The sequence below is a fragment of the Corvus cornix genome, chromosome 14 (assembly GCF_000738735.6).
Source record: "Corvus cornix cornix isolate S_Up_H32 chromosome 14, ASM73873v5, whole genome shotgun sequence".
Classification (NCBI taxonomy): domain Eukaryota; kingdom Metazoa; phylum Chordata; class Aves; order Passeriformes; family Corvidae; genus Corvus; species Corvus cornix.
In genome coordinates this window covers 6,877,062-6,892,065 of record NC_046344.1, presented here as the reverse complement: position 1 = coordinate 6,892,065, position 15,004 = coordinate 6,877,062, and the positions used below count along the sequence as shown (strand labels likewise).

Genomic DNA, 15,004 nt, shown 5'->3' with positions numbered 1-15,004 from the left:
AGTGATAAGGTGGGGATCGGTCACAGGTGGGACGCGATGATCTCAGCGGTCTTTTCCAACTTTAATGATTCCGAGAGTCTGTGAATTAAGGCCATCAGAAGCTGATGGGATTCCTGGAGAAGCCCTCAAGGAAGGAGATGAAGCACAGCAATCCCCTGGAACCGGGAAGTGGACAAACACACACGGACACAGACCCCTTCAATACAGTTCATGTTTAATTTGGACGTTGATTGCTCCACAAAACACCTCCTCAGCCCCCACTCCATCTGCTCCCACACGGACACCCTCTGCTCCCACAGGGACACCCTGCTGCAGCCAGCGCGGTTCAAGAGACACCACAACCCCTCCCACGTCCAAACACCCCATTTATCACCTCTGCCCCCCAAATCCTCCCCTGGGCCATTCTCTCTCACCACACCACGACGTACAGAACACATCTCCCCTCAACCCAAGTCAAAGAAAAGGAAAACCCAAAGCAAAGGCTTTTGAGGAGGGAAAATCCACACAACAACAGCCCCTGCAAAACCCTTGGCTCCACGATCTGCCCTCCACTACCTGCTCTGCACCTGCCACACATCACATCCAGACAGCTCTGGATCTAAGCTGAAATTCCCTTCAGAATGGTGGGAAGAAGACAGGCAGAGCAGGATACTCTTTCCACAACCCTCTCACAACGTATCAAGTCTTAAAAAAAAAAACTTCATCGGTTTGGGGATAGTTACATGTGTTAAATACCCCCAGGACCATCCTAACTCAGCTTCTGCCAACGAACAGGGTTAATTCAACTAAACCATGTCAGAAATGCAAGTGTCCCACTGGCACTGACAGCCCTGGGGAGCACAGGAACACCGGTGTGACCACCAGTATTGCACAGACAGCTCCGGAGGGCTGGGAAGAGCCGTTGGAGCTGGGTCCCTGCACTCACACAGCACCTGGGAAGGAGGTTTCACCCCCCCACACTTGGTCACAGTGGAGCAGCACCACTGGTTTTCACCTCTAAAACCAGGACATCTCCAAGCACCATCCGTGAGGAAACCCCTCTCCTCAAAAGGGGCTGAGTGTCTCCAAGAGGAGCAAAATAAAACGGGAACACACTTCCCAACTGCTCTGCTTGCAGCCCCAAATCACCTCTGTGCTGTCCCCACACATCCTCCAGCAACAGCCAAGGCACCAGCACACACTCCCTGGGAAAGGCCAGGTCTCTCCCTTCTCCCCCAGGCATCTCTCTCCATGTGTGCCGGGGAGAAGGATTGATCCACGGAGAACAGCACGCGCCAGGCGGGCGAATTCCGCATCATCTCCTGAGACCGGCCCGGCCACTCCTCCAAGTGCTCAAGATCCCAACTTGGAGTAGAGGAAAGGGGCTCTCCAAGCCCTGAATCCTTCCTCCTTAAGGCTTAAACAAGCAATAACTGCTGCCAAAAAGGAAGTTAGTTGAAAAGAAGCAAAACCCAAAGCACCTCACGCCGGCACACGGAGGCTTCAATCCCCTCTCCTAGGTGGAAAATCCATCCTCAGCACCACCCATGCCACGCATCTGCTTGGAGGAAGATGGGCTTTAAAACAGCCAGAAAAAGGCAAACTAAACTCTCACAAAGCCCCACAGGTGGGGCTGACAAGGTAAAAACACAACTGAGGCCAAGTTTTAAAGTGTCTTTTAAAAAACCACCCCACACGCATACACACACACACACACTTTGGCACAGGAGCCTTAAGTTATGTCACTTGGAACATTCAGAGTCAGAGGGAGCTACTGGGAAGGGGTTTTTTTTAGCTTTTTTCTTGTTTTTCCTTGTAAAATGGTGTCAAGCAGTGGTGGTGAAGCATGAAGGGGGAGCACAAACACTGAGCAGTCCCAGGGCGACGCTGCTCAGCGCTTGCGCTCCTGTTACTTTCCCAAAGCTTAGCTGGATACATACACGGATATAAAAACACAGACATTCCTGGTTTTCAATGTGAAAACGGTAAAATGGAATCGAGTACTTGTGCATTTGCCATAGGGTCCTTTGGAAAAGGAACCATAAAAATAGATACTTTTTTTTTTTAATAAAAGTCTTTTTTTTTTGGTCTTTTTTTTTTTTTTTGACTTTTTTTTTTTACCCTTAACTTAAGTAAAGAGCAAATATACACCTATAAGCAGAGTTCAGATCCACTTTACTGAGAGCCTGGAAGTCCGTACACCAAATTAATTCCCAATGGCATATCCAGACACAGGAACAGCTCCCAGCTCCAAAGGGCTGGCATTCCTGAAAGATCCGCAGCTCCAGCTAACCTCGTTAGCCAGCAAAGCCTCATTCCAGCCTTACCTCAGCCAACACTCCCCAACAGACTCCACAGCTGAGCCTCACACCCAGGACCTGGCTCTGGGAGCATCAGAGCTGGAAATCTGGAAAGAAACCTGAATCCTGGTGATTTCAACCCACATCAGGATATAACAAGGAAAAGACAAGCCCTGAGCTTACATTTCCTTATTACTCAGAGGCCAGCACTGATTCCAGCTACTGAGAAACAGCTTCCAGAGGAGAGCCGGGAGGAACTTCAGTGACAGAGAAACGAGCTGTGCAACAAGAAAGTGCATTAAAGTAGCTTAAAACCAGAGTAAAGATCAAATGGCCACTCGACAGGAGGGAGAATCAAGCTCCAGCAGCTCCTCGGGCTGGCTGAATTAACATCCAGGCTCTCTCTCTCTCGAGTCCAAGGGGCAGGAGAGAAGCGTGCATTCCCGTGCTCCCACAGGGACACAATTCTCCTGGCAGGCCATGCTCTCCTGCCCGGTTTGCTTCTGGGCGGTATCAGATCTGGACAGCTGTCATCGGAATTCGTAGATAGGAGCACTGTGCTCGGGAACGTGCGTTAAATTCAATGACTGATACCTGGCAGAGAAGGGAGAGAGGGAGGAGAGGATTACATGGAGCTCCTGCTTGGCAGCCACCAAGCAGACACTGTGCTGGCTGCTCCTCTCTCCCCTTTACAGTCCCAGAGTGTTCAGGTATCCAACACCCACTTCCCACAGTGCCAAAATCCTGACAGGACTCAGCATTGCCCCTCATCGCACTACAACTTCCTGACAGGAGGGTGGAGCCACGTGGGGTGGGGGTCGGGCTCTTTCCACACACAACTTACGACAGGACAAGGGGTAACAGCCTCAAGTTGAGCCAGGACAGGTTTGGGTTGGATATGATGAAAAAATTCCTCAGTGAAAGAGTGGTTGAGCCCTGGAATGGCCTGCTCAGGGAAGTGGTGGAGTTGCCATCCCTCAAAGCGTTCAGAAAACAAGCAGACGTGACACTTAGGGTTTAGTGGGAAAGGTGGTATTCGGTCAAAGGTTGGACTTGATGATTTTGGAGGTTTTTTCCAACCTTAATGACCCTGTAATTCCCACTCCAGTGCCTCTGAGCCACCTGCAGAGAGGCAGTGTTCCAGGTGGGCTGACTGTGGTGGTTTTTTGGACTCTCTTTGAAGCTCAACAACTTTCAAGTTCAAACAGTGTTTAGTACAAGTGCAAATTACACCTGAGTCTTTCAAAGCTCAGCTTGAGGGGATGCGTCTGAAAGCCTCCCAGTTCCTTCCCTCCCCCTGAGACCTTCCAGCCATCCACCTGCTGCTCATGACAGTGGTTCATGGGAAAAGAGCTCTGCACAGCTACTTGTCTACAACAAAAACCCCACCACTTAGCTTTGACTGTTCTCTTGTCTTAACAGCAACACCCCAAGGACCTCAGAATACAAAGCACTGGCCTGATAAGATTTCTGCTTGAAGGGAGCAACAGCCAAGCTGTTACTCAGGAGAGAGAACTGAGCTCCCTCACAGCACTTCTCCGGACCGTGTATCATCTTCCCTCCTCCACCCTGCCAGCACAAATTTCCTCCCCCTTTCCATAAGGGCAGCACTTTATACCACATCAATGGACTGCACCAGCCTGCTCAGGTCCACACCCCTCCATTCTGCCCCAAGGTCCAACCACCACCCTGAACCTCCTGCCTGGACACTCCTGAGGTTGTGGACATGCAGGAGAGGAGTCACAGCTTGGTTTAAGTCTCCAGGAGGCAGGAAGCTTCCTTACCATTCTGAACTCCTATGGTAGTAATAGCCCTCTATAGATGCTGCTGACTTCTGGAAGCAGATGTAATAGAAACCAGCAAAGGAAGCACCACTGATGTCCTTGATGGTGTGATCTGGGACTAGGAACTGCTCCTGCACGCAAAACACAGGCTGCATTTTAAAATGTTGGTCAAATACAGCCCCACCCCAAATTGCCCTCCCAAACCAAATACTGGCACCCACTAACACGAAGACATTCCTGGCTGAGCACTCCCTGCACTCTCAGCAGCCCAGCGCAGAGACCAGAGTGTCCCTTCACCACCTGCACTGCAGGCACCTCACAGGGAAGCAGGTAACTGAGAACAGAACCAGTTCTGAGAGTGCAGGAGATCAGTTTCAGTTCAACCCCTGCAAACCAGAAGCCCATTGCAAAACTGAAAGTCAGAGCCTGAGAAAGAAGAGAAGGCTCCAGGGAGTTCTTACTGCAGGTTTTCAACACTTATGGGAGTTTATGAGAAAGCTGGAGAGGGACCTTGCACAAGAGCATGGAGTGACAGGAAGAGGTGGAATGCCTACCCACTGCCAGAGGGTTAGATGGGATATTGGGTGGAAATTCTTCCCTGTGAGAGTGGTGAGACCCTGGAATAGATTGCCCAGAGAAGCTGTGACAGCCCCATCCCTGAAAGTGTCCCAGGCCAGGTTGGATGGGGCTAGGAGCAACCTGGGATAGTGGAAGTTGTCTCTGCTCACTGCAGGGGGTGGGACGGGATGAGTTTTAAGGTCCCTTCCAACCCCAACCAGTCTGTGGTGACTCTATGATGATACCAGCTGAAGAACAGAGGTGCAGACTGGCCAGTCTGCATCAAACACAGGGCCCACACAGGGACTGAAGACATCAATTCTCTCATCCTCCGGAGAATCACCAAGCCAGATTTTCCTGTTGTGTTTTTAGCCATGACTGCAGCCCTTAAGGACACAATTAGCTGGCTAGACACGAGTCACACTGGAACTTGCAAGTACAGTGGATTCTGGGGTTGGCAGGGAGAGATCTTTCATCAAACCGTCACAGCTGGAAAAGTTCTCAGACACCTCAAGTCTCTATCAGTGCCTTGCATGCAGCTCATCAAAGAAGGAGACAGGCAGGGTTTACCTTCCATCTCATGAAGACATAGTCCCCATTTTTTAGATCTTCATAATCAAAGTCATCAGAGTTAAATGTTTTTGCATACTGGTAAAAAGCCTGGAACTTTCCCTGAAACAAAAAAAGAAAAGTGAAAAAAAAAAAAAGGATGCTTATTCCAGGAATAGAACTTCTAGTACCAGCTGCTATTTAGGACGCAAATCTACTGACACTCACAGCAATAGCCAGCCTTGCTGGAGAAGCTCCTGCACTTCCAGAGGAAGATATTTTGACAGAAATATAATAAACATCAGAGCTTGGCAAACAACAGCCAAACTCCCTCAAGGTGGGGAGGTGATGAGGTGGCTGCTGTGGCCCCAAAACACAGCAGCAGGTACACCCTGCCCTGAGCAGGAACACAGGTACCAACTGCCCTACTGTGCTAGTGGAATCCCTCTCCCCTTCTCCATTTTGCAATAAGGCTCCAAAAACAAGGAGTGTGCCCTCTTAGGGGGTCAAGAAATGGGGATTGCTCCTGCTCCCTTTCAACCCTGGGCCAACAAGTGGAAAACAAGACATCCCCTCCCTCATTACAGATCACAGCTTGATGAAGAGACTTCTATTTGCAAAGATCCCAGTAGGAGGAGAGAAACAGCCATAAAGGACAGGTCTCCGGGCCTTTCTGCCAGCTCTTGCATGGGCACACGCTGCACCCCTCCTCCAAACCAGCAGCTCAGACCCACCCTCTGCCCCCAGATTTATTTACCCAGTGTTTACGATCCACGTCTTCGTCAGCGTCCCACTTGCGCGTTAGGAACGGGTGCTTCTTACTGATTATCTCGCCTTCGAAGAACGTGGTGAGGGTTGGGTACTCCTGGCAGAGGACAGACAAAGGTGAAGTCACAATTGTCACCTACAGACACAAACCCAAGAGGAGACAAAGCTCCACACATTCAGCAAAAAGCATCTCCAAGGGAGAGTTCTGAGCAATCTGAGGCTGCTGCTTCTGTCCCTCATCCTGCCCCAGACCTCTCCAAGGCTGACTCTTCCACACCCGCAGCCTCCACGCTTTTATTCCAGCCTTTCTCGGCCTCTCTCCTCACTTCAGGAAGCCAGGAGCCATGTCAGAGCTGGGCTTTGGGGAAGGGTTTGGAATACAGGTCTGATAAGGAGCAGCTGAGGGGCTCAGTCTGGGGAAAAGAACCCTCACTCTCCAAACTCCCTGACAGGAGGGTGCAGCCAGGTGCGGGTCAGGTTCTGCTCCTAGGGAAAAAGAGACAGGACAAGAAGAAATGCCCTCAAATTGCACCAAGGGACGTTTACATTGGATATTAGGAACAATTTCACCACTAAAAGAGTGGTTAAACATTGGAACAGGTTGCCCAGGGAAGTGGTGGACCTGGCTGTGTCCTGGGTCAACAGTGGGACTCAGTGATCATAGAGGGCTTTTCCAACCATAAACGATTCCATGAAGCTCCCAGCTGGATGATCACCTGTGACATTTACAGCCAGCAGATACCCTGTGATCAAATCTACAACATGCTCAATCCCTCCAGTTCCTATTTCTGGCAGCAGCTTCTCCCAACCCCCCCCCAGGAAAAAAAAGAAAGCCTTTACACAGCCCCTCTTTGTGTTGTTTTGCAGTTAACACTCACCTCTGTAAGGCCTTTAATCTTCAAGTATCCACAGAGATAGGAGTTTTCCATATCCACATGCTAGAAAAGAGTGCAAAGTCCAACCATAAAAATAGGCATGAAGGTGCATGCTTGATCCAAAGCAGTTTCTAACCCTTCCAAGGATAATTTCAGCTCCAGCTGGTACAGACTGTCCAGCTCACTGCCCAATATTCACACTGCCAGCCCTTCTCCATCCTGGGAACCACCTGGAAAGATCACTTACAGGTGCCCAGCTCACCTCTGGCAGCCTCCACATCCCAGGCCTGCTCCCAAGGCGGCACCCTCTGCCCAGAACTCTCCAGCAGGAAGCAAATCCCCTTTCCAGCTGGAAGGGATCTGACCCACAGCATTCTCCAAGTAAAAGCATCCCTGGAAGAATCACCTACACCCCCAGTATTTTGCAGGAGGCCTTTCTCCTCAATTTAAAGCTTTTATGCCACCTGTATTTTGAGTTATCAGGCTGCATCTCTCTGCTCCTGCTGTGCAGAAACTAGGCAAGGATTTGCCTGCTCCTTTAAAGCCAGGGATTTTCCAAGCTTTTCCCTGACATCTCCAGATCCGCTTTCAAAACACACAATGAGTTATTCAGGGAAGTGCAAACCTCCACTGTGAGAAGATGGATCTTCTCCACCTGTGATCAAAGGACGGCAACGTTTCCCTGTGCTCAGCACAGGGAGAGCAGGCAGCCCCTTCTCCTCAGCTGACACACGCAAAACAGCCACGTTTTTGGCACAAAAGCAGCGTTTTTAAGCACAAAAGCAGCGCTTTTAGCACAGAAGCACAGCCAACCCCTGCGAGGTGGCAGCGTGCAGTGGAGCTGAGCAGCCATGGGATGTCCCCACCACAACAAATCCCATCAGGAACACGGAGAACGGACATAAAAATACCCTGCCGGGTTGGAATCATCACAGAATCACTGAGGTTGGAAAAGATCTATGAGATCATCCAGCCCATCCTGTGACTGATTCACCACATTGTCAACCAGACCACAGCACTGAGTGCCACGTCCAGCCTTTCCTTAAACACCTCCAGGGATGGTGACTCCACCACTTCCCTGGACAGCCCTTTCCAATGTTTAATGACCTTTTTCTGTGAAGAAATTCCTCGTAATATCGAGGGATACGGTGATGAGGGTGCTGTCGCAAGGGGCCGGCGGGGCGGGAACGTCCACCGCGGCCTGAGGCGAGCGGGGGACCCGCTCGCCTCAGGCCGCGGTGGCCGTTCCCGCCCCGCCAGGGCTCGGCTCGCCCCGCCGCCCCCCTCACCTGCATGACGACCTCCACCTCGTAGGCGTTGCCTTTGCTGCGCTGCTGCCCGCGGAACTTAGCCCCGCTGTACAGCAGCGAAGTGGCCACTCCGGGCTGCGCCGTGTTGATAGGGGGCGGCGGCACCAGGCTGCTGGCGGCCGCTCCGGTGGCAGGGGAGGAGGCTGAACCCCCCGCCCCTCCAGCGCGGCGCCTCTCGCTCCGAACCGGCATCTCGGGGGGGTCCCCGGGCGCCAGCGTGGCCGGGGCCGGGGCGCGGCCGGAGGACGCCGCCCGCTCCGCTCCGCTCCGCTCCGCTCCCTCACGCCGAGGCCGCCGCTAGGTCGGGGCCTCCCGGCAGCGCCTCCGCGCGCTCCCATTGGCCCCCGCGCGCGCGCCGTGGGGGCGTTCCCTGGGTCTGATTGGCTGCTGGCGCGGCGCCGGGAGTTGATTGGTTGCGTTGCCGCCTGGCGCTGCTGGGAAATGTAGGATTTTTGGTCAGGCGACGCGGATTGGTTGCGGCTGCCGGCAAGATGGCGGCGTCCAGCGAGCGGTGCTGAGTGCGGTCGGGACAGGGTTGCTGTGTCGTCTGTCGCGATGTGGCGTAGCTGTCGCCGCCTGTGGTGGACCCACACCCCGCCTACCTGGCTCGCCCGACCGCCTCCTGCAGCTACCGGGAGCGGCTCGGTGGGGCCATGTGGGCGCCGGGCCTATGCCCCGCCGGCAGGTGAGGGCGCACCGGGGCGGCTCCAGCCCCGTTTGGGGAGAGGGGTCCTTCCCTGGGGACCTCATCCCGTAGCCAGCCAGAGCAGGGCTGGGATCGGCATGGCCTCACGGGGACCGCGCTCCCCACGGCCGGTGAGCGGCTCCGGTGCTGGGGTTCCCCCCACGCTCTTTTCTTTGTGTTAAGGGGTGTTTGGAGCGGGCAGAGTTCACTGGCAGCGTGGTCGAGTCCTCACTGAAGCAGTTTGTTACGCGTGTTTTTGTTGGGCTTTAGGGATTTTGAGGGAATGGGACTCACACGGGGAGGTTCAGGTATGTTCCTGCCCATGTATCCCATTCACAGACTTTGCTGGAATTGTGTGGGTTTGAGAACAGTAAAACTGATCTCACTTTGAGGTGAGGCTGCAGAGTCCCGGTGACTCATGGCAAGGTTTTGGGAGCCACTGATGAGCCCGGGGCTCCCCTGGGGTACACACACTTTAATCTGTTTTTAGAACTGTGCCTGAGGCGCTTTCTGAGGCCCCAAAGCTCGCAGGTCGCCGAGCCTGAGCACATCCTTCAATTTCCCCAGCGGGAATGTGCTTTTCTTAGCCTGGAATAGCAGACTTGCAGCCTGACCTGCTTGTTGTGCCCTTCACGAGGCACATTTATGGGTTTGGGATTTACAACCTGGTTGCTGTTGTCAAGGGAATGACTTGTGGATTCTTCCTGCCTTGTGGGAGGTATGTGAGCTTTTGGAATGTGTGTAATCCTGCTCTCAGGTGTTGGGAGTGCGTGTAGGAGTGCTGGTAGCAAAGGAGGCTGCTCCTAAAATGAGACCTGAAGTTTCCTCAGGTCACCTTGCAGGTGGGGCAGGTATATTCCTGAGCTGGACTGGGATGTTTGGCCTGGAGGGAGTAGTGTCCTTCAGGGATTAATTTGTCCAATGTGACTGTAGTGGTAGAATCTGGAAGGGTTGAGCCTGAAGCGAAACTCCTGAGGAGTGGTGGGACAGGTCTGCTTGGGAAACCAGCCCTGTCACACTGAGGCAGCTGAGTGTGACCAGCCTGGCAGGAGTGTAGCTGGTTCTGTTTGCTCCCTGGCTGTGCACAGACACAGTGTGGTTGTCACCAGTTTCCTGGTGCTTCCCTGCTGAGTGGAGCTCACTGGAGCTCACAGCTTGGAAACTGTGGATGAAGGGCTGGATTTTTGTGGCCAGACCACTTTGACAGCACCAAAGCTCTGTCTGTTCTGAGCTGTGATGGGGAACAGGGGAAGGGGCTGAATGTTCTTTGTTTGCCCTCTGAACATTCTGTTTGCCCTCTATTTCTGTCCCTAGAGAGGAAGAGGTTCTACCAGAACGTGAGCATCTCGCAAGGGGAAGGTGAGTATGGCTGCCAGGATGGGATGGAGGGGCTGATCCCTGGGAGAGGTGTCACCACATCAGCATGGCACCTGCAGCCCAGGCTGTGTCAGTGGCGTGTTTGTCACCAGCTGCTGTGCCCCTTCCTCGTCTACAGCAAAGCTGCATGGTGGGAAGCAGCTTCCAAGACTAAGTGTATCCACGTGATGGTGGGAAACCTCAGTATTCCTGCTCCCTTGCTCCCGTCAGCTCCAGCTCTGAATCTGCTCCTGCTGTGGGGTTGTCTGTTGTTCCTTAGTGCCTGCTCCTCTTTGATTCCCCAGGATTTCTACTCTGATTCCCCAGGAGGCTTTGAAATAAACCTGGACCACCGGAAGCTGAAAACGCCCCAGGCCAAGCTCTTCACTGTCCCCAGCGAGGCCTTGGCCATTGCAGTGGCAACGGAATGGGATTCCCAGAAAGACACCATCAAGTTCTACACAATGCACCTGGTGAGCATGGCAGGGTGGGATGCTGAGACCTCCAAATGGTTTCAAAATTCAGAATGTGGAGGCAGCAGGTTGTGCTGCTCCTAATGAGCAGAAAGTTAGGACTTTCTCTGGGCTGGTTGGGTGCCTGTATAGAGGGAATCTGTGTCACTGGGGGGACTTGAGAAGGGGCTGGACAGTGTTATTGGGAATAGTGAGGGACAGAAGGAAACAGTGAGCTCTGGAGCAGTCCATGAACTTTTTTCCCTTCTGCTTAATGGGCTGCTTCCAGGAATTCTGAAAGATTAGAGAAGATTCCTATTACATGAGCCATGCTGTGGCCCTGCGCCCCCTTTAGCTGCACCCCTTGGTTGTTCATCTGCCACAAATCTCTCTGCTTCTTCTTGACATTGTGCCATGGAAGCTACTGCTTCTCCAAGCCTTGAATAACAGCAGTTTCAACTGCCTTTATCCCCAGACCACTCTATGCAACACGGCGCTGGACAATCCCACGCAGCGAAACAAAACACAGCTGATCCGAGCAGCTGTGAAGTTCCTGGAGACAGACACAGTCTGGTACGAGATGGGGACCCAGCTGGGTTTTGGAAAGAGGGTTGGGGAAAGTGAGGGAAAACATCTGCTCTCACCCAGTCATGGCACAGCTCTGATCTGTGCTGGTTTTTGCCCGAGGGTTTGAATTAGTTTAGATCGCTCCTACATGTGCAAACCTGGTTGAAGTCTGCTCACCAAGAGAGGGAGAATGGGATCTGGTCCTCTGTTGAGCTCTGTTTTGGACACCTGCATGCTGGGCAAGGGTGGGAGCAGCAGGAAATGAAGGTCTTGGACGAAAAAAAACATCTTTGAAAGGCCTGTGGGGATCTGTCAGCCAGTCCCTGGTACTCCTGTGCCAGTGCAGGCAGCTCAGGCTACTTGTGCCAGTCCCAAAATGCCCTTCATTCCTTAAAGTCCCTGTAGGCTGTAGGATCAAGCCTGTTCATGCCCAGACTCCTGCCCCAGCCTCCACTGGCAGCTGCATAGTCCCTGTGGTGGGCTTCCCCCACCTGCCCTTGTGGCTTTGGTCAGACCAGGCTGGAGGCAGGGAATGCTGAGCTGAGCCACTGGGCAAGGAGAAGCAGGAGTGGCCCCACATAGAGTTCCAGTGGGATTTGTACCCTCCTCTAACTGCTAAACCTCTCTTCAGCCTGTGGCCTGGGGCTACCTGCAGTTTTCAATTGGCTGGTCCACTGCTCTGTTTTGTAGTAAGATAGAACTGTCCTTCCTAGAATAACAAAAAGCTCTGAATTTGGGGAAGAGTTGAGGGATTGTTCCCTGTCACTGCTGCCTGGGTGGACAGCAGGTCCCTGTTCCACTTGCTGTGGGTCTGGTGAGGTCAGTGTCCTTCCCAGAGGTGTGTCCCAGCCTGGGAGTGACCTTCCAGTGTGGTTTTGTTCTGTGGTGTCCCAGCTATCGTGTGGAGGAGCCTCCGGCCTTGGCAGAGCTGCAGAAGAATGAATGGGATCCTGTGGTCTCCTGGGCTGAGAAAAGGTGAGAGCTCAAAGGTGTTCCTGGCTGCTTAGGCCCTGCCCTGCTGAGCCCAGGAGCTCTGGTGCTTGTGACTGCCAGAGCCACAAGCTCTGTGAACCTTGGGCCTTTTCCCTGGGCTTTGCTAAGGGTTTGGAGGATCATTCCAGGTACAACGTGACAATTGGCTCCTCGACCAGCATCCTGGGGCCAAGCATTCCAGCCAGCACCAAGGAGACCTTCGTCAGCCATCTGGCATCCTACAACATGTGGGCCCTGCAAGGTGAGCAGGGCTGGGCCAGGAGCTCTCCGCTCAGGCTGGGCCAGTATGGAGGTGGTTCCTCTCCACAGGGCAGGAGAGTGATTGTAATGTTTTTCTTCTCCTGCTCTGAGTGTGGAGGTTTATCTTTTAAGTCTGCAGGCCAGGCCCTGCCCTGCTTTTGTCACAAGCAGGGATTCTCTTCAGTGCCACTGGTGTTCAGGATCTGACTGTGCTGTCCCATGAGCTGTTTGCTCCACCTTAGCACAAATAACTTCTTTAATGTCAAACCTTCTAATGATTTAATCCCTAGCTTTGTTGTTACCAGGAAAAGAAATCAGGCTTAGTACTCCAAAGTGCCCACACTGTGCACTGTCCTCACTTTTTCATCCTTATATCCCACTTAATCTTGCCTGAATCATCTGAATGACACTGAAAGATAAAGAAATGAAGGGAGGTTTGCTTTACTCCAGACCTGAATGAGCAGCAGGCAGTGAAACCCACCAAAGACACAGAATGCTGGAGCCTGGATGGATATCTTTTCCCTTTGCACAGGGAAGGATTGTGGCAGAATAAAAGGGGGTGGGGTCCAGGGCGTGGCCTTTGTCACTGCAGTGGCAGGGGCAGCACAATGCTCTGTGCCTGCTGTTAACCACAGATCCGAGTGCCCAGGTGCAGGTGGGAGGATCACTGGCCCTCCCTGAGGGGGTACCACAGCCTGCCTGTCTCTTCAGAGCGTGTGAAGATGCTGCTGTAACACTGCAGAAAACAGCCATGAATCTTGTTTGGTTTGGGTTATTCCCTTCCAGGTATAGAATTTGTAATCACCCAGCTGAAATCACTGATTCTGTCCATGAGCCTGATTGACAGGCACATTACAGTAGAGAAAGCTGTGCTTCTGTCTCGCCTGGAGGAAGAATACCAGGTAAATTATGTTACAAAACAGCCCTATAATTCAAATAGCAATAATCTCAGCATGACAAATGCATCCCCCACCACAAATAACTGGCAAGGGAAGTGCCTGCTATAGCAGGAGACGTTCCACTCCACCAGTCTCCCTGTCTGAGAGCGTTTGGAGCATGCTGCTGCAGAGCAGCACCACAGGCGCAACAGCCCAGAGTGCTCCCAGGGCTGCCAGTTTCTTTTCACAGAGCCCAGATGGCTGCTTTTCTCCCTCTCTAATCTGAAGTGCAAAGTTGTGGCTAGCTTCTTTTGCTATGGGTTATCCAGCCTGGAGGCTTTGGTAGACACTGAGATACCAAGCTTGCTGGAAATTAGCCTGGTGTGAAACTCTCCCTGTCCCAAAAGTGGCTGAAGTTGGGAATCTTTTCATCTTCCTGTTAAGAGGCTTTGCCTCAGACGCCAGTACAGATGAAGCACATCCTCATCTGGAGATATCCCTGCCTCAGCAGTCGAAGATCAGCTCAGTTCTGGGAGGGGTTACCTGTGCTTCTTCACAAACATGAGAGGGGAGGCTGAGAGTTGCTGAGGTGCTTTGAGTATTACCACGTTCCTCTTCTCCTTCAGATTCGGCGCTGGGGCAATGTGGAGTGGGCCCATGACTATGACCTGTGTGAGCTGCGTGCTCGCACTGCAGCTGGGACTCTCTTTGTTCACCTCTGCTCAGAGAGTTCGACTGTAAAACACAAGCTGTTGCAGGACTGAGGCAGCTGGGAAGGGCACAGGAAGAAAATGTCCAGCTGGGAATTGCTGGCCTGACCCAGCGGATGGTAGCCACCTTCCTGCCATTCCATTTTTCCTGGGATCACCTTCATGTGCTGTGGTTTTGTGGGCAACTCTTCACTTGGATTGCCTGCTGCAGTGCAGCACACAAGGAGGAAAGGTCAAGGTGAGTTTCCTCTGAATCCCCAAGCCAGCAGCTCCATCCTTTCCTGGTGTCTGTAACTCATCAGAGGAGCTCCCATGGAAGAAACAGCTTCCTGGGCAGGGCACGGCACAGACATACCCAGCATATGCCACATGTCTTCATAGCTGCCAGCTCCTGACACACACTTGTTATGGAAATCTGAAAACAGACTCCACTGCATCTGTTGTTCATCCCTCGGCGTGCCTGTCTGTAACACCAGGGTCTCTGTGTTCCATTAAAGACTTGCCCCTGTGAGGTACCAAAAGCTGCGTGTCTTTGTTTTAATCACCAAACTGTGGGGTGGGTCCTGAGCTGCCAGGTTGTGGGCAGGTGTTGGGATGGCTCCAGGCATTAAAAATCACAGACCAGAGCAGGCACTAACTACTGTATGAACAACTCCATGCAGCTGAGGAGGTAGCAAGGAGACAACTGTGTAGTCCTGGAGCAAGAGGGCTAAAACCTGGGCTGCAGCCATCTTCAGAAGCACAGAGCATGATTAGCTGAATCGGTGTTTGACAGGCAGCACCAGCCACAAGGTTTCTGAGACCTGCTCTGTCCCTGGTGTGCATACACGGCCACCCTCTCATTTAACCTTCCCACCTTCTCCTTGCTGCCTGCCTGGAGCAGCACCATCCCGGCCAGCACCACTCCTCAGAAGCTGCCCACAAGCGAGTGTGGCAGCGGCTGTCACCGAGCAAGGAGGGGAATTAATGACTCCTCGCTTGGCTGTCGTGAGCGGCGGCG

At 52.8% G+C, this 15,004-nt stretch overlaps 2 protein-coding genes across 2 annotated transcripts; one reads left to right on the top strand and one right to left on the bottom strand.

Moving 5' to 3' along the window:
• Window positions 1-197: 197 nt before the first annotated feature.
• GID4 (GID complex subunit 4 homolog) lies at window positions 198-8,412 on the bottom strand. Its single transcript, XM_039560397.1, has 6 exons — window positions 8,103-8,412; window positions 6,817-6,876; window positions 5,928-6,035; window positions 5,192-5,293; window positions 4,064-4,194; window positions 198-2,873 (listed from the first exon to the last, which is right to left on the bottom strand). The coding sequence occupies exons 1-6, from the start codon at window positions 8,313-8,315 to the stop codon at window positions 2,810-2,812; spliced, it is 678 nt and encodes a 225-aa protein (XP_039416331.1). The 5' UTR covers window positions 8,316-8,412; the 3' UTR covers window positions 198-2,809.
• A 176-nt stretch (window positions 8,413-8,588) lies between these two features.
• Window positions 8,589-14,525, top strand: ATPAF2 (ATP synthase mitochondrial F1 complex assembly factor 2). The gene is made up of 8 exons (XM_039560396.1): window positions 8,589-8,808; window positions 10,123-10,167; window positions 10,492-10,637; window positions 11,092-11,189; window positions 12,078-12,158; window positions 12,305-12,417; window positions 13,203-13,318; window positions 13,921-14,525. Exons 1-8 carry the CDS (start codon window positions 8,679-8,681, stop codon window positions 14,056-14,058), a joined length of 867 nt encoding a protein of 288 aa, XP_039416330.1. The 5' UTR covers window positions 8,589-8,678; the 3' UTR covers window positions 14,059-14,525.
• Window positions 14,526-15,004: the final 479 nt, after the last annotated feature.

Excerpts from the sequence above, each read along its gene's own strand:
- ATPAF2 (XM_039560396.1), top strand. The coding sequence starts at position 8,679 with ATGTGGCGTAGCTGTCGCCGCCTGTGGTGGACCCACACCCCGCCTACC. Across the intron at positions 12,418-13,202 it reads CAACATGTGGGCCCTGCAAG|GTATAGAATTTGTAATCACC; the intron begins GTGAGCAGGGCT and ends ATTCCCTTCCAG. Across the intron at positions 13,319-13,920 it reads GCCTGGAGGAAGAATACCAG|ATTCGGCGCTGGGGCAATGT; the intron begins GTAAATTATGTT and ends CTTCTCCTTCAG.
- GID4 (XM_039560397.1), bottom strand. The coding sequence starts at position 8,315 with ATGCCGGTTCGGAGCGAGAGGCGCCGCGCTGGAGGGGCGGGGGGTTCA. Across the intron at positions 6,877-8,102 it reads AGGTGGAGGTCGTCATGCAG|CATGTGGATATGGAAAACTC; the intron begins GTGAGGGGGGCG and ends ACTCTTTTCTAG. Across the intron at positions 4,195-5,191 it reads ATGTCTTCATGAGATGGAAG|GAGCAGTTCCTAGTCCCAGA; the intron begins GTAAACCCTGCC and ends TTTTGCGTGCAG.